This window comes from Periplaneta americana, chromosome 10 (assembly GCF_040183065.1).
Source record: "Periplaneta americana isolate PAMFEO1 chromosome 10, P.americana_PAMFEO1_priV1, whole genome shotgun sequence".
Taxonomy (NCBI): Eukaryota; Metazoa; Arthropoda; class Insecta; order Blattodea; family Blattidae; genus Periplaneta; species Periplaneta americana.
In genome coordinates, this window is record NC_091126.1 from 87,293,264 (window position 1) to 87,319,971 (window position 26,708).

General features: G+C 35.4%; 1 protein-coding gene across 10 annotated transcripts in view; it reads right to left on the reverse strand.

Annotated features, from left to right (window-relative positions):
- The window catches only part of LOC138707868 (protein ST7 homolog), a 159,357-nt gene that overhangs the window by 129,300 nt on the left and 3,349 nt on the right, over positions 1–26,708 (reverse strand). The window contains exon 2 of one of the 10 annotated variants that reach the window (XM_069837856.1): positions 15,080–15,351. The exons of 7 other annotated variants lie outside the window; for them this stretch is intronic. In XM_069837856.1, the coding sequence (XP_069693957.1) occupies positions 15,080–15,212 (133 nt within the window). In that variant the 5' untranslated portion in view covers positions 15,213–15,351. Of the gene's footprint in view, positions 1–6,076; positions 6,160–15,079; positions 15,352–26,708 lie in introns of those variants that run through there. 2 more of the 10 variants (XM_069837864.1, XM_069837861.1) reach the window with 2 other exon arrangements.

The window sequence follows — 26,708 nt, forward strand, 5'->3', positions numbered from 1 at the left end:
TTTTAACAGTGTGGTAAGATGCAGGTATAGATAACCTTACAGTAATTTTGCTACCTTTCAATTACCTCATTACCTCCCACTCCATAAAGTTCATGGATCCACAGAAGTACCAGTCGTCAATGTAATTAGACCATTTTGCTTAAAATATTAAAACACTGTAAAATATTGAGATTTCATGCTGTTACGTCCAATACTGCAGCAAGAATATCTGATTTTGAGTCTGATAGTATGACAGCCTTCTCAGATTTATGAAGTTGATACTGGAGATTTTGTAAGCTTAAAAGTGTATCTAAATTTTCACTATCAAAATTAGTCAGTGTTTGAAGTTAGTTAGTTAGTTAGTTAGTTAGTTAGTTAGTTAGTTAGTTAGTTAGTTAGTTAGTTAGTTAGTTAGTTAGTTAGTTAGTTAGTTAGTTAGTTAGTTAGTTAGTGGCGTTTAAAAAGGGAGCGTCAGCTACTATGGCTATTTGCACCCTTATCTAAAATCTTTCACTAAACACAAACACAATACAATAACCAGAAAGTTTAAAAAACTAAAAAGCATTGTCACGGTTAAAATGGGGCAAACAAGTGTTTGAATATAATTCCCTGTAAAAGGGAATATACTGGTATTGTACTACAACACCACTACATCTATGGCTTGGTAAACAGGATCCATCTATAAAAAATACTGTATGTAGTCACTCACTGACCAGATCATTAATCGTTTCTAATGATTTTTAAAATGTCTGGAGAAGTATCACATTTCTTAACATCATCTGTTAAAGTTAACTTATATACTATTCATTTTGAAATAACTTGGGATTGTGTTTTATTAGTAAAGTTTCCCTTGATTGAGCAAGTTTGAGTTCTCCAAGTAGAGTCAAAAAGTCTGTTGGGATTTTGGCTCAGTTTATTAATATTTGTGGACTGTGATTTTTTGTTCTAGACAACCATATTATCTGCAAATGATGAGATTATCATAAGACCTATTTCTTTAGTTAGACCATCGACATTAATATTGGAAAATGTATTCCTGAAAACAACAATGTGGGAAGCCCAGATGAATCTGTCTCTATTTACATATTTGTGACAATGAATCAAATAATCAAGTCACTGACCCAATGTAACACTTTATCATGGACACCCTAAGTTTGCAATTTCTTAAGTGATTTATATTTACAGAGCCATATGATCCTTGAAAATAAATTAAAATTGCTAAGGTGTTTTGTTTTCTGTTTAAAATATCTTTAATATCTTCACTAAAATTTAAAATCTGTCCATTTGTTGAATGTAATTTTCTAAAGTCAACTCAATAAGATGAAAGTTAGTTACTAGATTCCAGGAACCAATTCAATCTATGAAATCATCTCTTCCATAATTTTGGCTATCATACTGGTAAGTGGTATCTGTCGATAACTCGAAAAGATATTAGTTGAATAATTGCTTTTCAAAATTGATGTTATGATAGATTTTCTCCAGACAGATATTGTATTTTAGTTGAGATTACAAAATAAAAGTAGTGAGTTTGCTTGTTTGCCAACATATTTAAGAAAATCAGCATGTGTATTGTCTGGACTTGGAGATGTTTTGGGTCTTATGTTATTAAATGAATAGTAATATTCAGTTCTTGATTAAATATTGTTATATAAAGTAGATTGTAGATTTAATATTTCTTTCAGTTTTTCCTTAATAGTCTGACGTACACAGATAAAACTAACACCCACACCACCAACTAATCTAATAGAAATTAAAATATAATTAAATGTAGAAAAAGTAATTAAAATTATAAATACACGTAATAAACCATACCCCCTAATTTCAACAATATACTATTTTATTCCCTTTTACAGCTTGTAGATAATTATTAATTATAGTTATTACTTATTAGCATAATATTTATTGAACTTATTGGCTATTTCACTTCGTTTGAAAGATGTTATTGTGTACAAAAAGCATTTTTTGATGATCGTTTCATGCTGTATGTTGTGTATAAATCTATGATTTCTGGCCATCTGTTCTGTGTAATCCATCTTTTGTATAGAATTAATAAAATACTCTTTTGGTAGTAATTATTTTATTAATTGAGTATTTAATTTTCACCAGCTCACATTTCTTGAATCATTTGTTTTTTCTTATTTAAATTTAGGACACAAGAGCCAAAAAGAGACTTCACAGTTATGTATCATACATTTTTTCAATGACAGACGTGGAGTTCCAGAAATAATAAGTGTAAGTGTAACATTATTAAGCAATTTACAAACAAATGAAATCTTTAAAAAGGTATCTAGAAGTGAAATTACTTATGGCTTTTAAGGACCAAAATTATTTTTGTAAGTTGATTTATTATTATTTCAGTTTTAGCCTAGTTGTATTATCCATTTCCTTACTAATTTCAAAAGATAATCAGAAGTTCATTCGAATTCCAACCAAAAGTCAGTTGGTTATTAATTTATCTACCTTTAGGAAGTACAGTATATGTACGCTGGAATCTTTGAAGTGAAGTGACAATAATTTAATTGGTCTTGGAACAGATTTGATTCTTGAATATTATATACTATACTTTGTTGTATATTTACGTCTAGTAACCTATTAATGCTAATACTAATAATAATGTAAAGGAATAAAAGAATAGAACATAGCAATACATTTCTCATTATTATTGAAACTATTTAGAATAACCTTCCAACATTAAGGTAAAGTACGGTGAGTAAAGAAGTCATTCAGTACCAAAGACGTTATAATAGTATACTAGACTCACACAGAGCGCTGGTGTGCTGTCCAAAATTGAAACCAGTCTGCACATGTTTACGCCGCCATGCTACTGGTAGAATTGAGCGGTAAACACGATTGTCATATTTGTCCTTTGTTTTGTCTCGGGTGTTTTTAGTGAATAGTGTGAAAGTAATGGCAATATAATTTTGAAAGATGATATATTATCGCCGCGGACTCATGCTTAACATGTCGGCATCATACAATAACGTGCGGTGTGGTTTAAAAAAATAATTTTGCCGACCAATTATTGCTCTGTACGTTTCACTCTAAGCGTCACGTTGTCACGTCTACTTTCTCGATAAGAATAAGCACTAGTTTGTTATATTGTTAAATGGCTATTATTATTATTATTATTATTATTATTATTATTATTATTATTTCATATACGAGTACGTTGGCTTTCTTAACTCTTAATAATAACTCTTTAATAATAATTTTTAATCACATACCTTAATGTTCGTCCTCAGCACAAGACATTGCAACCTCGGGTTTAGTCTACGTGGATTAGACAAGTAAGTGTCATTTAATAATAATTGACGCAGCTTATTGGTTGCATTATTGAAATTGAGGCGAGTGATTGGAGCGGCGACACAAGAAATTGAAAACAATAATACAATTAAATTTCAAAGACCTGCCGAACGCATGAGGCCGCTCAAAGACCTGCCGAATGTTAACCATGAAAGCGAGGCGATAATACCATCCCTGTTTAATTTCCCAAGCTATTTGCAAAAGATACGATATAATATTATCTCTGTTGTTACAATATCAATATCATTAAAAATCAATCAGTAGTTTACGACAATAAAGAATACTTAATTGTTAGTACAGGTATATCAGACTGTAGAGAAATCCCACTGAGTGAATTATTTAGACTTACACATCAGATGTTAAAACATTAGTGGAAAGATAACTTTTTGTTTTTATTATGTAAATGAATTTATCTGCAAGATAATAAACTTTCATTCAAGGTCCATATATGGATAAATAAATATACAGATAATAAATAAATAAATAGCTATAATAGCTAAGCCTCCTTTGTGAATTTATGATTCAGAGTTCACCTATAAATAACTCTTTTACATTTTGCCGGATATATTTTATTAACAAAAGCAAGGAATGGCATCTTATTGATATTGCATATGTGCATAAAAATTATGTAACATCATTCCGCAAGCAATGATAATATATCTATTTTATTTATTTAAAATAAAAATGCAATATGTAAAAAATCCACACAAAAAGTATGTGGTTTTTTTTATCTTGCATAAAGTGATTGTTTAGTTTTTAGGTCTTCACGTTACCTATTGTTTGCAATGTATTAGGTACCGATACTTTTTATAATTGATAGCATTCCCTTTATTAATTGAAGAATGAATTCAATGTAATTTGGCTACCTTCGCATATTATATTTTGTCAGATTACCTATGTCCTGTGGTCTAAAAGTACCGGTAATATAATTTATTTTTGATTCTCTAAAACTTAACAACAAGTCTATACTAATTATCGCATATTTATTTCACTTAGGAATTTGATTATAACAAGAACTTGTGTAATCAAGGTGCATATATTTATGTCTTGTGATCTAAGAGTTGATATGTTAATATAATTTTAGATTCTCTGAAACCTAACAATTTGCTGATTATCGTAAAATTATACAATCTATAATGTGTATTGTGTAGGCCTATTTATGGATGTATCAGTATGTTTTCTATAAATTGCTGCATACGTATTTTCTTTTCTTTAATGTTCTAAAACATATCAATGAAACTTTGAATATGTTTATTTCGTCCTAATTTTACGTTAAACGTCGAAAATGGCCATAATATGTCAATTTTAGATCAGCACAGCGTTAAATTGCGTGATTTACGCACTGCTATTATTTGTCTGCTCTCCAACAATATGGCGGCAAGCGCAGCGTTCAATTTGCCCCGGTTTCCTCGTTTCGCGCAGCCGAGGCTGTAGGGGCTTGTTCAGTACATAGGATCGTGATTTTACTACATGTGGTGATATCTGGTAACAGTTGGCAACACTGACAAGGCGGAAATATTTGCTGTTTGGGAACTGAACTTACGTGATCCTCACTATAGCAGCGTCATTGCGAAGATGGTACGCAGCTCCGGCCTCGCACCTCGCATGCGTCTGTTCTTAAAAACCAAGCTTGCCTGCCGATGCAGAGTTGCACTCGGGTGCGAGTTCGATTCCTGCTTGGGCTGATTACCTGGTTGGTTTTTTCGAGGTTTTCCCACCCGTAAGGCAAACATCAGGTAATTAATGGTGAATCCTCGGTCTCATCTCGCCAAATATCATCTCGCTATCACCAATTCCATCGACGCCAAATAACCTCGTAGTTGATACAGCGTCGTTAAAAAACCAAGTAAAAAAAGCGTCCCACTGTTAAATAATATTTCTTGTCATAAACGAAAGTGTTACGCGTGAGTGAGCTAAAGCAAGGTACAATATATTTTAACATATGTAAGAATAAGAATAAACTGCAGAATCGCGTGAATGCAAGGACCTCCTGTAACAAGCTACGAGGCTAGTTCGATGTACCCCACTTGATGAGCTCGTCCAAGTCAGCCTTAATATTCATGTCACTTTTAAATCTTGAATAAATACAAAATATTTAAAATTATCGTAATACACTTACAGACATTTTGCGTAAATTTGTGAAAAGTAACACTAGTCAACTGCTATTCTGTAATCGAAAATCATGTGAAGTTGCTTGATTTTTACATCTTAAATTCGAATTTAACACAATTAAGTATCCTCTGGGCTCAGTTTTTCAGTTACAAATTACATATACCGGTAAAGGAAAACTAAATAGACATCCTCGTGCACGTCACTGAGAGTGAGCAACAAAAACCGCCACTGGACACTGAAAGAATCATTACATTTATTGACAAAACTTTTATTCTGTTCTACGAAAAAGTGCCTATATCAAAACCCTTATTAAATGAAGGTTAGGTTTTTCAAGGGGAGATCAAAACTGGATCCGAAGTGGTCATTCCACCCGCAGCAGTAAAATCACATTAACAAATAAATTAATTAATTAATTCACTCATTCTTTTAATCATTCAATCAATAACAAAGAAAGTGTGGAGAAAGCCAAGTGAGACTGAATTTAAAAGTGCGATTGAAATTCTGTATCATGGTGATATAACTTTACAAATTAAATGCCAACATATACAAACACACGGCGCCATTGCAAGTTCTGAAGTTCGCAGGTGTGTAAACTATCCTAATAATTGCTATTATGTTCGTGGCAAATTTACTTCGAAATCATGAAAGAAAAACTTTAACTTTACACGCATAATTACAAAACCTTAAGAACTCTACTTTCCATGTCCACTGGGTGACCAGGATAAGCTTTGGGCTCCACAAGTTTATCATCGCTCTTGCTTTGTAATTTTACTCAAATGGTAGAAGAAAAAAAAAGCCATGTCTTTTGTGGCTGCAATGATTTAGCGAAAACCTTAATATCACGTGACCGACTGTTACTTTGGTCTAACGGATATTAAATTATTTGTATAATGCAGTGGTGTCAGCCATAATAGCCATACAACATAGTGACGACCTGCTTGTACTTGATTCACATAGGTCTGAAAGGGACGCTCAACGTTATGAAATATCCTGCCTGCCCTTCAGATGATCATTCTATAAGTCTGCCATAATGTCTCACGAAAATACGGGACATTTTTACTATCGACGTTTTTGTAAGGACATTGAAGTTAGAAATTACTGTTATTAGTGTCAGTTTATTTACGTCACTTGACTTTGCACGGATCATTTTCTCTAACAGTACTCTTCATACGTAGTTCATTCATTTAGTATTTAGTATTTATTTATTTAACCTGGTAGAGATAAGGCCGTCAGGCCTTCGCTGCCCCTCTACCAGGGGATTACAACTATAATATGAACAATAAAATTACAATTAACATTAAATTTACAATTACAATTACAATAAAAATTAAAGTACGACAAGATTACCTGATTAATGAAAGCTAGACATTTTATCATAGAAGTTAAGAACAAAGAATATTTTTGTATTTACTGAATTACAAATTACAAATATGCGGAACTTTAGCGCGTCCCGACAAAAAAATTACGGGGACGTCGGACACCTAGGCCAACGGTCGTCAGCAGAGTGCACCCTCGGGCTAGCGTCTCTTACCCGCAAGTCTCTTACAGCACCAGCGTGCATTCATGACTGCTGGCGGGTACGCCTTCTACCTCTCCCTTGTGCATGACGGAGCAGATTTCCTTGCACCGCTTACACTCTACCCATTTCAGCGAGTGCTGACGACCACTGACCTAGGCCAAAGAAGGGAACTGTCTCTTTCTTTACGGGATGTATGGCAAGCTTATCATTCTAGTTCTGAAGGAACAGGCTATTTCAACCACAGTATTAGGTCTGCACATCAGCAATGTGAACTAAAGTGAGGTATTGGGATTTTTTTTATCGATGCATAGCAATTATTTTAGGTTGAAAGTTATGCTTTTATTTAAAGGTAACAAGATGCCACCTATTCCTATTGAACACGCAGTAGACGTGAAAGAAACGCATGAAAATATGGCCATCATTTTCAACGTTATTAAAATAATGTGAGGAATATGTGGCTCAAAAGTATGTACCGTAGCTGCTTTATTTTTTCGTTTCTGGGTTTATTAATGTTTTTATTTATTATGTTTATGAGACAACCGAGACAAAGCACTAGTGCGAAAGGATGGACTTGCCTAAGAAAGACACACGTTCACAAATGTTGAAAATAATGTGAAAAATGTTCCACTTACTGACCAGGGTAAGGTAATCTAACCATCTCTTTACATAAAATTCTGATTCTTTAAAATATATGTTAAGAATTTTAGATGGAACTGGATAAAAATTTCTGAATCTAATTGTAAGAGAAATACACCTACTGTATTTCCAGCCATCAGTGACACAAAACTGAAAGAGGTCTTTTTATTGGTCGCTGACAGAACTCAAATTTAAGGGAGTGGGGGTAATTCGATGTGTGAGCGAGATACAAACTTTTATAGCTTTCCCAAACAATTCTTGCCACAAAAAAGTGAAAAACCTCTGGCGGTCGAGTGAAGGTATAGCTATATGTACCGGTATATTAACAGTATAAAGACAAGACAGAAGGTCTCGATGCGCAACACTCAACAGATTTATGACACATTGCACAATTCAATCAATTATAAAAACATTGATTTTTTACCAATTAATTAGAATAAAATTTAAGTTTAGCATATATATGTAATTACTGTTGTAAAATAATAAAATTATATGACAAATTAATCCTAATATAGATTGCACCACAGTTGGTCTATTTACAAGTTGCAGCCATATTCAACACTGACAGATGAAAAGCTATATTGCTATACTCGATTCCACCCCCCACACTCATTTAAAGAAATGCAATCACAACGAACTTATCACACGTGTTATATGACATTATTCCACTATGTATATACGCAGCAATGAATCGTAGGTTATTAATAATTGCATATACTGTAGTATATTTAGTTAATTATACGCTAAAATATCACTTAGAATGTTGACTGGCTGCATTGATGTACTTTCACTTGCAAAAGTCATAGCCATGAGTATAAAGGTGGTCCTCAATGGAAAATGGAATGGAGCACAGGGAGTTACCGGACGGTAGACAACATTTATATGAAAAATGCAAACTCAGACACTTAAGAAAGGTTTTAAGTTTATTTGGAAATCTAAATAAATATACGCATATATGAATAAAAATGATTGTGCTAGCTATATCAATACCCTTCTTCAACCATATATAGGCCTACTTATAGTAACGCAATAATTTTATCAGAAGCATGCTAATTTAGATACTACTCTATCGTAATTATACCGAACGTCTCCCATTTTAGTATTATAAGCGCAGTTGGTGACGGCTTTGTGAATAGTGAAGTGCTTTTCAAGTAGTTTTATTTCTTTGTGTGTGTGTGTGTGTGTGTGTGTGTGTGATTAATGGGGAAATGTGAGAAAATGTTGGAAGGCCTGGGACTCTTTTCTAGAGTATATTTTCCGCTGGTAATTTACCACGTGATGTATAACTTAGTATCAAATTTTTAACGGTCTTTGTCATACCCTGTAATATTATCTTGATAGAAACATAGCTTTCTAAGATTTAATTTAATTTTCAAAGCTATTGAATGTTTTAATGAAAAACTGTACTTGAATTTTTTGGTAAAACCTGCAGATGAACACACCCCAGAAAAAAAAAAAGTTAAGTGTAAAACTGATAAAACTACTGTAATTTAATAGCTCATAGAACTAATTTGACCAAATATTAGAACATTCGGAATAGGTAAAGTCACAAACATACGAAACACAATATATTTTCTGCTCGTGTTGGGATGCAAAGCGCAGTAAAATGTGTTCATCAATTTATTGGGAGTGAGCCAAGCACAAGACGGGATAGGTAGCAAGCAAGAATCACTCAGGTTCCATGAAACTAGATATACGACAATAATGAAACACATTCTTTCACCTGGTATATTGATTCAATTAATTAAAAACATTGCAGACGAACCTATTGTTTAATGGTCATGAAATACCGCATATCTACCGACAAATATATGACAATTTGTGTAATATACTTTAGTGCAGACATGTTCAACGAGTCAATTGCGGAACGGATTTTAGTCAAGTACACAGTGTCATGGGCATATGAGTTATGAAAACTTGAATACCTAATACATTTATTTATAATGCAATGATTTCATTGAGGTTTCGAATAGAAAACACTAACCACTCATTCATAACCTTTATTTCTCTCTTGTACAGAGGAGAGACCCAAAGACTTGCACTTATTGTGCTTACCACTCCTGTTCTGTGAATGATTGGGTTGCCGAACGGCCGCACTCTTGTACGAGTACAGCACTCCGCAAAGTGAACTTAACCCGGGCTATAGTATAAATGGTGAAACTGATATGTGAATTAACGATGGCGAAATGAGTCCGAGGTTCAAACGCCGAAAGTTATCTTACCATAAACAGCTTAATTCAGTTTTCTTAAATTGAACTCTGAAGAGACCTCACCGTCTAGTAACTGCATGATTTCGTATTACATCATTCACGTGCTATGGCACGAGTGAACGAAAAGAGACAATTTGATTCCCGGGTCTTTAAATTGATACGTAGTTTCTTCACGTAACACTTTATGGATGTGTGCGTGAATGGTAAGTGGCAACTGAATAAATACTGTATCATAGCAAACAGTTACTTTATTACTAACAACAATGTATTTAGAAACGTGAAAACGAAGCAAATATGGACAATTATTGGTACAAAAATTCTTGTTTAATTGTGCGCAGTAATCGTGAACACGTGAAAAGTATTTGACAACAAAATGGTTCTCTTTCCACGAATTTATTCTGAGGTGTTCATAGATTTCTGTCTCTCAGAAATTCCTCGTATTTTCCTCTAGTAAAATGGTTGCAACTACCCTTATTTGCATTGCGAAAACTTGGCAAATCTGTTACAAAAGTATTTCATGAAAAAAAAAATTATGGTTAGTTTACGATATAATCTTAGTATAGCAAAATCCTCCTAAACCTCTGAGGATTGCAACCAGAGGCGAATTTACCTATAGGCCCACTATGCGCGGGTCTAGAGGCGGTATATTTTGCACTATTTTTTTTAATTTCATCAATATTTTATTTTTTTTATAATTGCACTTAAAAGCTGACAAAAATTAATACACAATTTTAAAATAAGACGACAATCGACAACACGATTTTTTAAATATTATTACTAACTTGCAGTCTGTTTCTGAGGCTCACTCCAACAATAAATTGCCGTCTGGAATTGTGTTATTGTTTCACAACTTGGAAAAACGTAGACGCATAATTAAATTTAAATTATTTTCATTGTCGTTCTCTTAGAACGCTTTGTGCTAGTACGATTTTGAAGTGGTTAGACAATTTTTATTAACATGTAGTATAAATGTCATCCTTTCTTTTGTTTTGTCGACAGTCACGTACGCGACATGAACATGAGTGAAAAAACAAACGCGCAAAATTAAGTGGGGCGGCATTCCGTAAATAAGCAAAGGAAAAGCGAGAAAATTAGCTAAATTTATAAAAACGCCTGGTAGAGTAGATACATATTTCATAAGAAATGTTGCTGGTACGATTTCAATCAGTGCTGATAGTCTATATGTGATAACACTGCAGCCGTAGTGACAGAAGTAAATGAGAAAGAAACGATGACTCAAGATAAGTAATAACCTTATTAGTGATTATGTTGGGGAGTGGTGTGTTAATGAGTCAAAAATTGAGGCGGTGACATGGGAAAGGTTGTAACTCAGAAAAAACCGATTTTCCGTTTTGTCACGGAAAAACAGTAAGCGCCCGTGTCAATGGAGTGGAAACAGTGGCAATCAGTAGATGTACTCGATTCGTTTCGAAGCTCGACAAAAGACGGCAGGTGTGCGAAGTCCACGGGGTATGCTTCGGGAAGATAGTGTCACCATTCGTCGAAGTGCCTGACCTACTCCACTGTGTGACAGTAAACAGAGTGCTTTTCGATTACTTTCGTACTAGCAGAATAAAGATTCGTCCTTAGATAAATTCTGCTTGCTGATATTTTTTCAATAAAAATGCAGTTTTTTTAATAAATATAATTACTGGTGTTCTCCAAACTATTTTTCGCCTCGCATGTACAATTTCATTTTCATGAGTTAGGCCTACAACGTTTCCCATGTCAGCGCCTCAATTGACGTTTTTCTACAGAGTGAAATTATTCAGAATTGTAACTGATTTCTCTAATTCACGAAGGGTGATAGTCGGTAAAGCCAGATATCTCAGCAATAATGTATTTTATCGTGAATTTTTAATGGTGAATCAACTTTGCATGATTACTTAGTATATACTGCTGTAGCACCAGTGCCGTTTATTGTGCGCAATGTAAATTGTTTGGAGGGAAGACCACAAACGCTACTCTTGACATTCCAGATTGGAAAAACATTTCTAATGTTGTATCTCTTTATGAAAATTAACTTACTTACAAATGGCTTTTAAGGAACCTGCAGGTTCACTGCCGCCCTCACATAAGCCCGTCATCGGTCCCTATCGTGTGCAAGATTAATCCAGTCTCTATCATCATATCCCACCTCCCTCAAATCTATTTTAATATTATCCTCCCATCTACGTCTCAGCCTCTCCAAAGGTCTTTTTCCCTCCGGTCTCCCAACTAACACTCTAAATGCATTTCTGGATTCGCCCATACGTACTACATGCCCGCCCATCTAAAACGTCTGGATTTAATGTTCCTAATTATGTCAGGTGAAGAATAAAAAACCCGGACACTTGTTTTATAAAAAGAAAAATTACATATATGTTAGAGTTTTAGTAGGCCATGCAATTTAACACCCATCAATCTGTGATCATTTCGTTACCATGGATTCGTGTAAACAAGCCATTATTATGAGATACCCCATTTAGTTGTAGAAAGTCTCAGTTACTACAGAATTTGTGTCTGTTTTTGTTCTTTATTGTCGCTATTTATTTAATTTTCACATGTCGGTGTTTTGAGTGTAAGTTGGTAGTCACACTTTATCTTTTTAAAGAATGCGACCCGAAAATATTGCTGTAGCCGTTGCTCTAAATGATTATGGATGCAGTGTACGTTACGTCGCAGATGTCATGAATATGCCTAGAAATACCATTCAGGATGCCTTAAAACATTTGAGAGAGACACAAGAATACACCAGAAACCAGGTTCGGGTCGTCTGCGATACATAACTCAAAATGAAGACAGGCGCATGTTGTTATCAGTTCTTAGGTAGTGCAACCTGCCAGCTACAATGGTAGCCCAACGGTTTGTTGACATTCATGAACGTCCAATATCGGCCAAAACAGTAAGAAGGAGATTGAAAGCAAATGGACTGATATCAGCTAAAGCTGCAACTGGTCCCAGATTACTCAGGATGCATCGCGTCGAAAGACTGCGTTTTGCACAGGATCATAGAGCCTGGAGAAATGAACAGTGGAGCTGTGTTCTGTTTACAGACGAGTTCCGTTTCAATCTATGCTCACCTGGTGGACGTGAAAGAATTTGGAGGAGAGGGGAACGATTTTCCGACAGGTCGCCATTTTGAGATGGTGGAGTGATGGTTTGGGCAGAAGTGTGTATGAATTCTCGTACGGAGTTGGTTTTCATAGATGGAAATCTAACAGCTGATATGTACATAAATGAATGTTTGGTCCATCATGTGGTGTCATTTGTTCCATATATAGGCAATGGTTTTCTTCTAATGCACGACAATGTACGCTCACACGTCGCTCGCGTTACCAGAGATTATCTGCAAGAAGTGGAGATTCATGTTTTACCATGGCCAGCAAGGAGTCCTGACATGAATTCAATTTAGCACTTGTGGGACACTCCTCAAAAAGCCATTTCTAACCTGATTCAAGGCATGGCAAGACGTATGGATGCAGTTATCCAATGCCGAGGGAGTAAAACACGTTACTAAAAATGTGATTTCAATGTCACAAGCATGGAACATGTGAGCCACAGCTGAAAAAATATTGTTACTGGTTTTACGCCCTTTACGTTCTAACGAAAATATTTCATTTCTAATAATGTGTTTATGATTAATTACACGATCCTTTGTTTTAAATGTGTTTTTCTATCATTTAAAATCATTAATTTCATAACCTACTAGACTTTTGATTAACAATTTCTAACATAAAAGAAGTCCCTTTGAACACTAAGTGTCCGGGTTTTTTGTCCCTGAGTGTATATACGTAGATATTAAAATATATGTTTGGAGAAGGGGCGCATATTTTACATTATGCCTAGGGGCGCAAAAATGTTAAAACCGCCACTGACTGCAACTGATTGTAGTCCCCATTTCGCATGCATCAAAATTACTGTTCGTGACTATAAGCTATTTTGTCTTCTTAACTGGTGTACACCATATTTTTCCTATATACTTTTCTATATTGCAAATGCACATTGTTGTGCTTTGTAAATTACTAAATTAATACTGCAAAACTAAAATAAAGTTTGCATAAAATCAAACTCAGCCAGTGGTGTATTCCTAAACAAAAAATGTGTCCTGTTTCTGAGACTTCGATAGTACTGGTAGTAGCCTCAGTTGCCGCTGCCATCTCATCACCACCACCATCACCACTATTTCCGTAGAAAATATGTCAGACGAAAATACATGTGTTCGGATCTAGTTATAGAGGTTGTTAGGTTTGCAGAGTAGACCTTACTATGAAATTGTTTAATTATGAATAAAGTATACTTTTTTAACGTAAATTTGATGACAATATGAAAATAAGTGTCTTGGCACCGCCTGGCCTCGAAAAATAACACCTGGATGCCGCCAGAATCCGCCAGGCCTGAAATATACCCTTGATCTGAGCTGAGTTCATAAAAATGAAAATGCCGTGTCATATTGTTGGTGCCCACAATAGCTGTAACATCCCTACTCAATGATTTATGTAGCTTCTTATTTACAGAACATGACATTACTGAAAAAAGTGCTGTAGTACAAAGATGTATTATTAGGCTTAACCTTCAAAAGAATCACTATTTTTCTTCCCCCCCCCCCTTAATCAGTTATTTAAAGATGCTGTATCAACTACAAGATTACCTAAAGTCGCTAGAATTGGAGATAGCAAGATGGGTCCATAGATTTGTCATGGTGTTCGACATAGAATTTTCGGAAAACCTCCAAAAATGGCCAAACAGGTAATCAGCCGAACTCATGCCCGAATGCAGCCCCGGATTTTCCCTTGATATTATTCAAACCTGCTTTAAAGGGAGCTTCTACTTAAAAGCCAGATTTGCATAATATATTTGTTACTGTCTGTACGTTAACAGAAAGCCACAATTTAAGTCACACAGAATTGTGTGCACTGAAAGTTGGGTTGTGGCGTCTTGTCAGCCCATTTCAGTTGTGTGGATATAAAGGGAAGAATTGTGACGGTGTCGTGTATAGTTCCTGGGGTAGGTCAGTCGGTAGAGCATTTGTGCGCTAAGCAAAGGGTCCCAGGATCAATACCCGGCCCTGGAACAATCTTTTCCCCTGAAATTATTCAATGCAGGACATCACACATGACTCCTTTCTTTGCAGTATCCAGGGCTGTATTTAACATTCTTGCCATCCCAGGCCATTTAAAAATTTTATTTCAACATACATAATGATCTATGTAAATTTAATCGAAACGAAAGAGAACTGAATTAAATAAGCAATATTCAAATGAAAATAGCAAAAAGGAGGAATTGTACACAGCAAACGATATTAAATATAATTATAAATGTCAATGATGTAATACGGTACCTCCAGCGATCACCGTCCTCCTTTTGCTGGGTCTGAAATCTTCTAAATTTTGTTTTGCCCCTTGACTAGTGAAATAGTCTCTAGTTGCTTCGTTTACTGCCCAGAATGCTGCACCATCACTAATCTTACTCATTTAATTTCCACACTCATCACTGGCATTATTTCCATTATGTAGGAACTGATCGAGATTGCCATTAATTTCACTTTCACTACTGTAATTAGTTGTAACAGAATTCGTATCACATAACACTGAAGATGTACTCTATTGGTTTCTGAAAGAATGCCCCATCTTATTTTTAGCAACTTTGAAAAAAAAAATCTCTGTTCTATGTGTTAAATTACTAAAACACTTTCTGTTCTTTTCTAATTTCACTTTTGACTGTTTTCTGTTTTCAGCCCCATGTAATCTTCATCACATCCTACCTTAATAATTAAGAATTTAAGCTGTTGTAATCTAGCAATCAGAGATACCCACTTCTAAGCACATCATAACTTGTGTACTAGTCCATTCCAACTGCCAAGATTAATAATACATATCTGTCACATCAGTCAAATTAAATTATAAGCTTTGAAAACTGCTGGAAGCTCAAACATTTAATTAATAAAGAAATGGTTTTGAAATTACTGCATGGGCTCCTCAACCTTCTATTGGTCACAGCATGCAAATTGTTGCTCCAATGACAATTGTTAATGATTTTCCTGCGTAGCTGTCACACATCCCTCTTCCCAATATTCATATCTTTCAACAATTGACCTCTCACTATTGGTGTAGATTTCAAACTGTGAATACGTATTTGTTTGTCAGTTATTAACAGTTGTGAAGCAAGAGTTGGCAGCGACCTGCAACATCAGTTAAAACTATACTGCAGTTACTATTGTTACTATTAGGATAAAATGATAATGAATTACTGTATATAACTACATACGAGGAAGAGGAAAACTGTATCCAGCATTTGTTGGAAGTGTTCTGAAACTATTGATGAAAATGAGGCTGAATATAATGATGAACAAAAGGAAGAAGAGAACATTCAGACTGCTGAAATCTTGGATATAGACACTGAGAAAAAAATATCAGTGAAAGAGAATGAATCATTTTCTTGCGAAGATAAATAGTTTCTAAAAAATATTTTTCCATAACTTCTTGATAATTAGGCCTATAAATAAATTTAAGCCCTTTTATTCGCTTGTGGAGTGTCAGTCCACAGAAACTACTCAGTGACAATAACTTACAGCAAATACAATGGGGTTAAATTTCAGGTATTTGATCAATAAGTTTCCAATGTTTGCATACAGCAGGAGCTATTTTGCTTTGAAAGAACATGAGCTGTCATGTAACAATTAAGCAACTTACAAGCTTTAATTATGCGACAATGGAATCTCGACTGTTACATTATAATTAGACAACCATATTTTCTATTAGATATTAGTTAATTATCTATTTCTTCGATATTCTATACAAATGTAAAATGCTTGTGTTATATGCGTGCAACATTAAATTTCCAGTTTGATATGGTACAAAAAATGCTACTCCCAAAAATTTGCCACCCCTTCCCAAGACTTTCCACCCCGAGTTGTAGTCCATTTGTAAATGCGGCCCTGGCAGTGTCAAAGCTGCATTTCAATTGTTACATATAAAATGATGACTCAGGAAGTTTCCTATGGATGTGTCTCTTAACAATATGCTTCACAGGTTTCACTAGGTATGTATGACTGCTCCAGATAATATACTTACTTACTTACAAATGGCTTTTAAGGAACCTGAAGCTTCATTGTCACCCTCACATAAGCCCACCATCAGTCCTATCCTGTGCAAGATTAATCCAGTCTCTATCATCATATTCCACCTCCCTCAAATCCATTTTAATATTATCCCCTCATCTATGCCTTGGCCTCCCCAAAGGTCTTTTCCCTCCGGTCTTCCAACTAACACTCTATATGCATTTCTGGATTCGCCCATACATGCTACATGCCCTGCCAATCTCAAACGTCTGGATTTAATGTTCCTAGTTATGTCAGGTGAAGAATACAATGCGTGCAGTTCTACATTGTGTAACTTTCTCCATGCTCCTCTAACTTCATCTCTCTTAGCCCCAAATATCTTCCTAAGAACCTTATTCTCAAATACCCTTAATCTCTGTTCCTCTCTCAAAGTGAGAGTCCAAGCTTCACAACCATACAGAACAACTGGTAATATAATAAGAGTTTTATAAATTCTAACTTTCAGATTTTTTGACAGCAGACTAGATGACAAAAGCTTCTGAACCAAATAATAACAGGCATTTCCCATATTGATTCTGCGTTTAATTTCCTCCCAAGTGTCATTTATATTTGTTACTGTTGCTCCAAGATATTGGAATTTTTCCACCTCTTCAAAGGATAAATCTCCAATTTTTATATTTCCATTTCGTACAATATTCTGGTTACGAGACATAATCATATACTTTGTCTTTTCGGGATTTACTTCCAAACCTATTGCGTTATTTGCTTCAAGTAAAATTTCTATGTTCTCCCTAATTGTTGTGGATTTTCTCCTAACATATGAAAACTAAACTTGCACAAGACGTCATCTTAGGAAATGAAACCTCATTAACTGATAAAAAATAAATATCTAACTTCACAAACACTTCAGAGATAATAATGTAAAAAAAAGGCACTAAGTCTCCCATAATGATGTTTGAAATTTGTATCATCAGAAACATATTTTGTAGACTAATAAATTGTCTTTATAATTATGCATCTTAGCCATTTAGTTTGGGAAATTGTTCACCAGCTTATCTCATAGATTCCCATGCATCCGCCGCTAGGAGACGTTCATATTCAGCAGTGACAGTGTTTGACTATGATTGAGTGCATGCCATTCGTTCTGTCAGTTGTTGTGAGGCAATGGTAAACAGATATTCATTAAGGGAACATATATACATAAACACATACATAAAAAATAGGAAGTTGTGCAGTACACCATGCCAGAATCCAGACGTAAAAATCCTGACAGGCCAATACCTCCAGATGAACAATACTAAGGTTATTTGATAGACACCAGGAAATAGGTTCTCTAAATGACGGAAAAAGAAGCCAACAGTGCAGTGTTCTTACGAAAGAGAAAATTTGTGAAATTGGAGCAATCCTAAAGCATAGTCGTCTAAAGTCTCTTGAGATGTTTAGCACAGGAAACAGAAATTTGTAAAGCATCTGGAGGAGTCCAAGATTAAAATCACAGGCCTAACTTTTGTAATTGGGTGTTAGAAAAATAAATGAAGAAACTGATTCCAAATCAGTTTTCTTATTCAATGACACGTGGTTTCATTTGCATGGCAACACAACATTACAGAGTAACAGATATTGGTCATCACAGAACTCAGGTACTGTGCATAAGCATTGTACAATGCAAAAATGGGTATGTTGTGTGCCATCAGTCACCATAGAATATTGGACCACTTTTCTATGGAGAAATGATAAACAGTGTGAAGTACATCAGTCACATTTTGGAACCACTTTGTAATGATTTCATGTATGCAGAACTTTTCTCAGTGCATTTTCAACAACACAACACCACAGCCCATAGTGCAAACAAATTCACGACTGAGGTGCACAGGATATTTGCAGACAGAATTATAAGCAGGAATTTATGGCCTGCTCATTTCCAAACCTAACAGCTAATGATTTTTATCTCTGGGAAATGTCAAAACACAAAGTTTATGCTAGATGAACTATATACAGTTCCTAGACACGGTGGAATACCAATAAGACTAATTCTGAGCAATTAGGCCCATTACAATAGAAGAATTGATGCGTGTGAATGTAAAATTTATGAGGTGTGAAATACGTGTAAAAAAATGGACATCACATACTGGTACAGCATCTTCTATGAGCAAGGTGAGTACCAAATGTTGTTTTTTACATATATCTAAGTTTTAATCCAGATCCAGTGAACTCTCAAGAGCATGCATCCTCATTTAGCAGTAGAGACCTGGCTTCTTTCCTGGTATGTGGGTGATCAATTTTCTGATCTAGATGGCTCAGATGCACTGTATATTGTAGTTAAGAGTTATTTATTACCCATTTGTTTCGGAATTAAAAGAGTTGCTAAAAAATTAGAATTCTGCTTCTAATAAATATGTAAATGTCACATCCAAGTGCCTAGAATGGCTCTAGTGCTAAAGTTAACTAATAGGCCTAAATCAATTCACAAAAATGAACCAACCAGTCTACCTACAAATAGTTGAGATTAGGTTACGCAAAAGAATGTCACCGTTTATCACTAACATGCTTATTAACACTCCCTGTTAACTTTTTTCTCGAAAAGGCTTAAGTGTATCTTACTATAAGCACCAATCATAACAGCATAAATACGAGGTGCATTCAGAAAGTAAGGGCATATAGAATATTACTATGTACAGTCACTCCAAAAAAGATTGAGCACACTCTTGACAGCGCATATGAAAGAGTCCAGACGTTGTGTTCACACAAGTATGTTTTCTGCATTTCAGGTAAGTTTACATTTTTTTTTTTATTTTTTTTAGTTGGTTATTTAACGACGCTATATCAACTACTAGGGGTTTACATGTTAACCGGATCCTTATTTGAATATGGAAGAAAGAGAAAGAACAAATCGGAGAGCTGCATGATAGCTACATGATTAGAAGTATAGTACCGATTGGAATCGACCAGATTCAAATCCTTCTACCAACTTTTCTTTTAATTGAGCTCATTGCACATTGTTATGAGAGATGTGGACAAAACTATACATTAATGTATAGTCAATATAGTATGTAGAGTATACTTTACTTTACTCATAAGTTTAATTTTTGGCTGTGGGGTCTAAACCTATACAAGAAAGAGAGAAAGAAAACAAGAGGAAAAAATAAATGCCAGCCTTAAGATGTGATTTCCATCTCTACCCGAGACAAAAAAAATTAACAAGATGTCTATCAACCTTGCTGCTGTATGACTTCTCGAAGTCGATCGGGCTTAGAAGCAGCTAGGTCTTTGAAGTAATCCTCTTTGACAGCATGTTTTTCCCAATGCTTGAGTACCATCGACCAGAGCTCATCTTTTGGTTGTTGGTTGGCGACAGTGTTTTCGAAGAGTCTTTTTCATTAGGCCCAAACATTCTCGATGGGGTTCAGCTCAGGAGAATTCTGATGCCAAGGTACTGCTTTGATCCTTTGCTGCTGATCAAACCACTATTGAACCATCATTTATGTATGAACTGGATGATTATCCTGCTGGAAGTGAATAAACTGCCCTTCTGGATAATTTAGGTCAAGGGATTGAATCAATCAAAGACTCAAAAGGTCTTAATATATCGCAGCATTGAGAGTTCCTGGGAGCCTCAGTAGCATCCCGGCACTGTGAGATGAGTACAAATGGCCACTTCTGTGAGTAGTGGCAATGTATTTAGGATCACATCTGGCGTTGGATTCACGGTATGCACGAAGTTGCCCCACATCTCCGTCCGAAAATGTGACCTCATGATGAGTGAAGATTACATCTTCTCATGCGAAGTTCAGCATTTCCATGGCATATGTGAGGTGATCAAATATTTCAGCATCCATCAAATAAACCTTTCTAGCAGAGATATAATTTTTAAGTTCCGGATCCCTAAGTCTGTTGCACTGATAGAGTTGCGTGGCTGACCTGTAGAATGCCTCTTTGCTACCTGTGCACTATCCCCATAGAACTTGGCCCATTGCCTAGCTGTAGAAGCAGGAATGCCATGTCTCCGACTGGCCTCAGATGCCAAAAACCCTGCCCTCACAAGAGCTAAAACTGCTGACCTTTCTCTGAGCTCTGCCATTTCATGAATGATCATGAACTAAGTTCTGCTGCCATCTAGCAACAAATATAACAACATATGATTATAAGTTCATAGTTTTTAAATGTTATTCAAATATTCCATTAGAACACACAAAAGAAACCTGATTTTTCATACTAAACACTAAAGAATTAAACATTAAAATTAACTAACTTTTCCCAAAATATTATCTTTAAACACATTAACCAAAAAGTCATCTATGAGATGAAGTGGTAAATTTACCTTGAACATAGGGAAAGAAATAAATAATGGACCGGAATCAAAATCGCCATCTCCATTGTTTCTCTATGCCTTGAATTGAATTGAATTTAAGAGGGGGAGGGCTTTAACAGCCCTAGCACTGCGACCTAAAAGATCTATTGCACATTCCCGTCATAATATCCAATCAAACTACGGACTGGGACGGTTGATAGCTCATCAAGCTTCGGAAAATGTTTCCCAAAGATGAGAGCTCTTTGATGAGCGAGTGCATTTGCATAATAAATGAGTTACAGACTCATCTCCCTGTGAACAACGAGTACAGGTTGGGTTGATATTATGTCCCATCCTATACAAGTTCTTCTTGAGGGCGCAGTGTCCTTTAAGGAATCCAACTGCCTAGCGGAGCTGTTTTTTGCTCAATTTTAACAGGTCATTCGACCTGTTATTATTGAAATCTCTTATAAGGGCCTTTGAGTGTCTACAGCCCTCACTTGAGTTCCAGTGATTATGATGTTTTTTGAGAGCCCAGTCCCTGATAACCTGCTTTACTGGTCTTGAAGATAGTCCCAGCACAGTTTCAGGTCCTATGAATGGGATCTTGGTTCCCTTTTTGGCAGTCTCATTTGCTCTTTTGTTACCGTGAATCCCTGCATGTTCTGGCACCCATTTCAGTTGAACTGTATTATGTTCAGCCAGTAACATGAGGGACTCGCGGCACTCCAATACCAGTTTTGATTTAACCAAGGGGGCTTCAAGTGCCCTAAGCGCTGCTTAACTATCTGAAAGTATAAGTATTTATCTACGATTGTAGCCTTTTCTAATACTTTCCCTAACACTGGCTAAGATAGCAAAGATCTCAGCCTGAAAGACCGTGGCATTTTGACCCAAACTGAAAGAAAGCTTGGTGCCATTTCCAAATAATCCAGCACCAATTCCTGACTTGATTTTAGAACCATCAGTATACCAGACTGGACTTTTATTATTCTCAGGTTTAACCAGACTTTCCCATTCACTGCGCTCTGGGTAAGTGACAGTGAATTTGTTATCAAATGAGACCCTTGGTTTCAAGATGTCGGTTCTCATATTGAGAATCCGATAAACATCACTGTCCCAAGGGAGTCTAAGGTGATTAAGTGTTCAATATTGAACAAAGTTGTCTGATGGCAGATTCTATGGAATGCCATGAAGGCCTCAGCCTGAACCCAGATGTGTAATGGGGTGAGTCCTAACAGCATTTCCATTGTTGCAGTGGGAGTAGTTCTAAATGCTCCCGTTTTCTCTATGCCTTAATAATTTATGTAAACTTTCAGTAGCAGAGTAGAGTAGAGGAGAGTAGAATATTGCTGTGTATCATACTACCAAACATTGATGGATATACCTAATTAAAAGTGATGTGTATATTTCTTAATATAAGTGATTAGAATGAGCTAATTTCAAGGTCAGTCCTGTGCCACGATATCGTGGTCTAAGACATCCTGCCAAGGACTGGCATTGAGGAATGCACGCTGGTTCGAGTCCTCATGGGGGAAGAAATTTTCTCATGAAATTTTGGCCAGGGTATGGCACTGGTGCCCACCCAGCATTGTGGGATGCAAAAGCCAGGTATAAGCCTGGTGGTATCATCGTGCTAACCACACGATACCTCAAATTCTGGTTGGATGATCGTCCACCTCTGCTTCGGCATGGGCCATGAGACTAGCAGCCGGCTGGTCAGTCATGGTCCTTCATGGGCTGTCGTGTCTCGGATTATTATTATTGTTATTGTTATTAATTTAAAGGTCAATCAATTAAATTCAACCATTTCATTCTCCAGAATAATGTAATGAAGTTAGGGACAGAGGAAAAGGCTTTAAATATTACAATATTTTCCATATGGTGTGAACTGATCGAGATGGTATAACATATGTGCAGTTATGCCCAACAGATATTTTGGAAAAATTATGTGCTCAATCTTTTTTGGAGCAACTGTACAATCAAAAGTACGGAATAGGTTCACACATACACATTACTTAAATGTTTGTTATTTGTGACCCCATGTGTCACTTCGTGGACTCATGTAATTATTTCATTGTAAAATGTGGTTGAGAATTAGCAATACAATACACAACTCTTACCACCTGTGAAGTGCATACTGGGATCCACTTCTGTGTTTTCTATAGCATATGCCAGTGAAGGACTTTTTGACGAAATAAGTGGAAAAATAGTCCAATTTTCAGAGGAAAGACAATTTGGAATGTGAAGAATTCATATAGGACGTCAGTAGAATAATTGGAAACATATTAGGAAACAGGTAAAAATTGGAAAGAATTGAACAGTGTAGATAACCTAAAAGTGATTACTTATTTAACACATGGAAAAAAAAAAAAAAAAAAGTAGAAAACTTCAAAATGGACACGAAATGCATATTTCATTTGATTTAGTATATGCAAGGCACATCAAAAACCTAAACTAACCTAACCTGTCACAGGTTCGTTTATCAAGGAATATGAAAAGTCTAACCTAACCTGTCACAGATTAGTATATACAAGCCATATGAAAAGCCTAATCTAATCTAACTTGTCACAGATTTCCGCACAGTAGAACTTAAGAAAAATGCAAGTTGAAAGTTTCAAGTGTCACATGCTATAGAAGCCCAACTTCCTTCTTGGAAAACTCTTAACTATCACAGAAATTCATCATCACTTATTATAGGCTTATGGTTACATATATACAAAAACAAAGCAAACCTACCCAAATGTAATTATCGAATTGTTTTAAATTAATAATGCCACGGTAAATAGGTTAAATTCGTTTCTGTGTGTAGTTAAAGCAAACTCTAGTGTATACATTCACGAAGCTTGAGTTGTGAGGGTGCTAGGAAAAATAGACTGTGCCGGTACTATTTTGCATTGTCTGTAGTGACGCGATATTAGCGATCCTAGTGGTTAGCAACTATCTATGGATGCATATTTACTAACTTACGTATTGAGCTTCGTGACTGTATATACTTGACTGTGGTTAAAGCTTGTTGGAAATAACCAAAAATCAAACCAATCTTAAATAAAATATGTTAGTAGAATATGGCTTTTCCTTCCAAATTTAAACTTGTCTAGAGTCTACCCACTATGTAATGTATTCTATAGAATGCTACTGAATAGTATTAACTACAGTACTGCAAATAACATGTCAATACAGTAAATACAAGATGGAAGGAAAAATATTACATTAATTCACACGAATTGTGTCTCACGTCATTATGAGCAAATTTTCCCAACTAGTAGTTTTGATAGAATCAATAATCTATTAAGAATTTTGAGTTATTTGAGAAAATTAAATGTACCATGTAGCAATGATGCAGAGCATAAATAGCAGTAGACATAGGTATCTATGGTACACCATCATTTTACTTAGGTACTTACAGAGGGGCAGACGTAATTCTACCTCAGACAGCTTGGCTGCAGTTGTCACAAGGCCACATTACAACCAGTTGACAATTGAAATTTGTCATTCCTTTTAGGCAACTAAACAATATCTGTAACTTTTGCGACTAAATTAATACCAAAGCATCCAGATCATAAAAAGCTTATTCTACACTACCCTAAAAATCTCGAAATGTAACGGAGGTAATGAAATTTACCATAAAATTTGTATCACAAAATGTTATAATTTTTGTTAGTCATACTTCTATAAGCCATATCTCAGAAGAATATAACACGTTTCCGTCCACCCTGTATAGTACTGTTAAAATATACATTTTTCTTCTTCTTTAAAACAATACACATTATGAGCAAATATCATTCACACAACATTACATACAAAACATATTTCTATTGCAACTAAATGAAAGTTTATTTTTATTTCTCACTGAAGTGAAAACTAGACAGAAGGGTCATTCCATATTTCGCGGTGTGACGTAATTGCCCTTAATTCAGATGTCAATAGGCATAAATTGTACAAAAAAATAATGACCACACGTTCTTTTATTTTTGTTTAGCATAGAAGAGCTGTAGGCTAAGAGAAATAGTAGGAAGGCCTACTATTCACAAAGTTCAGATTTAAATTTTTGCAACATTATAAAGAAGGCAAAAACTTATTCTAAATGTCAAATTACCCCGTAACTTTACAGTTACGTGAATAAACAGTAGAATTTTGGGTGAATGATAAACCAGAGCATACCAGAGCACGTTGAAATCATTGGGATTATCTAGAAAATGAAGGAGCACTCTTAGAAATATGATGTGAGCAATGTGAAAGCTATAATCCAACCTACCCACCCACAATACATCCTTTCTTACATAGCAAGTTATTGCCTAGCAGACCAATTCGTATTCAATTGCAACAAAACTTCCACCCTATGATGTCAATTTTACAGCACTACTGACATAACTATGCAGAAGTTCTGCCTGTACGCTTGGTCAAAATGAAAGTGGATGGCATCTGAGAAACTAAGTTCGAATCGGGTATTTCTGTGAGCACTCACTAAAATCTTCCGAGAAAATAATTTATGTAAGAGATTTAAAACAGACAAATCATTAGGATGTTTAAACAGTAAATATTGTAACACAAACACTATACACTGTATAACAGTTTCTCAAATGGAGTACGACCATTGTTCGCTACAATGCCATTCTGTCTACAGTAAAACTCTTAGCATAGTTGATAGAGCATTAGCTCAGAGTTCATGAGAGCTCCTGAGGTTGCAAGTTCAAATCTCGTTGCCTTTTAAATACATCAGTGAAAATATAAGACGTTTTCGTCATTTCTTTATCCTTAGAATACTTTTCGCTTTATTATTTTTTTCGTATTAATAGAAACTTTTGACGCCAGTTGGAAGTAACACTAAAGACGACAATTAGGGGCTTTCATATTAAAATGCTGTGTTAATTATTTTATTAATCCCTCCTGCTTTACACACTATTGCCTAAGGAAGATTCAGTAAATAATATGTTGACAGTTAAATAATTGGCAATAATTAATTTGCAAGTTGTGCTACAGGGAATATGATTATTATACTAATCTAAATCCGTGATCATCAGGGCCTAAACGTAGTAATTGTAAACAAAAAGAAAAACCATAATTCTGATGACAAAATATATTCTGATTTCCTGGAATTATAACCACAAATTTTCACCAATTTTGTAATTATCTGTAAGTAACATGAATTAACATAAGCAAAATTATGTGATTATAGTACACTAAAAGGAGTTGTAAAAAACAAAAGAAAAGACAAAAAAAAATTCTCTATGGAGATTCGAAACATGCTGTGGAGGTAACCCAAATCAGCGCCTTGTATTATGGAGTTAACTAAAGTGGCGCAAGGAGGTTTACAGTAATGAACTGCGCACTCACCCAAAGGAACTTACAAAATTTTCACTGCTCAAGAGACCGGTCACTTTCATTTCGACCAAGTGTTCATACACATATTCACAATACTTGTGGTTATTACATAACAATACATTCTTTCAAGTATGAAGAGATTAAATTTATCGAGAACAAATTGCTGACTTCCACTTATTTAGCCTACTTCAAGATTAGTAAGATTACTATTGCAGGTAAATGGGATAGTTATCCCCTCATCTTTCCCTCTAACCTAGTCAGAGCTCTCAGCCTACTGTTACTTAGCTATCTCCTCAC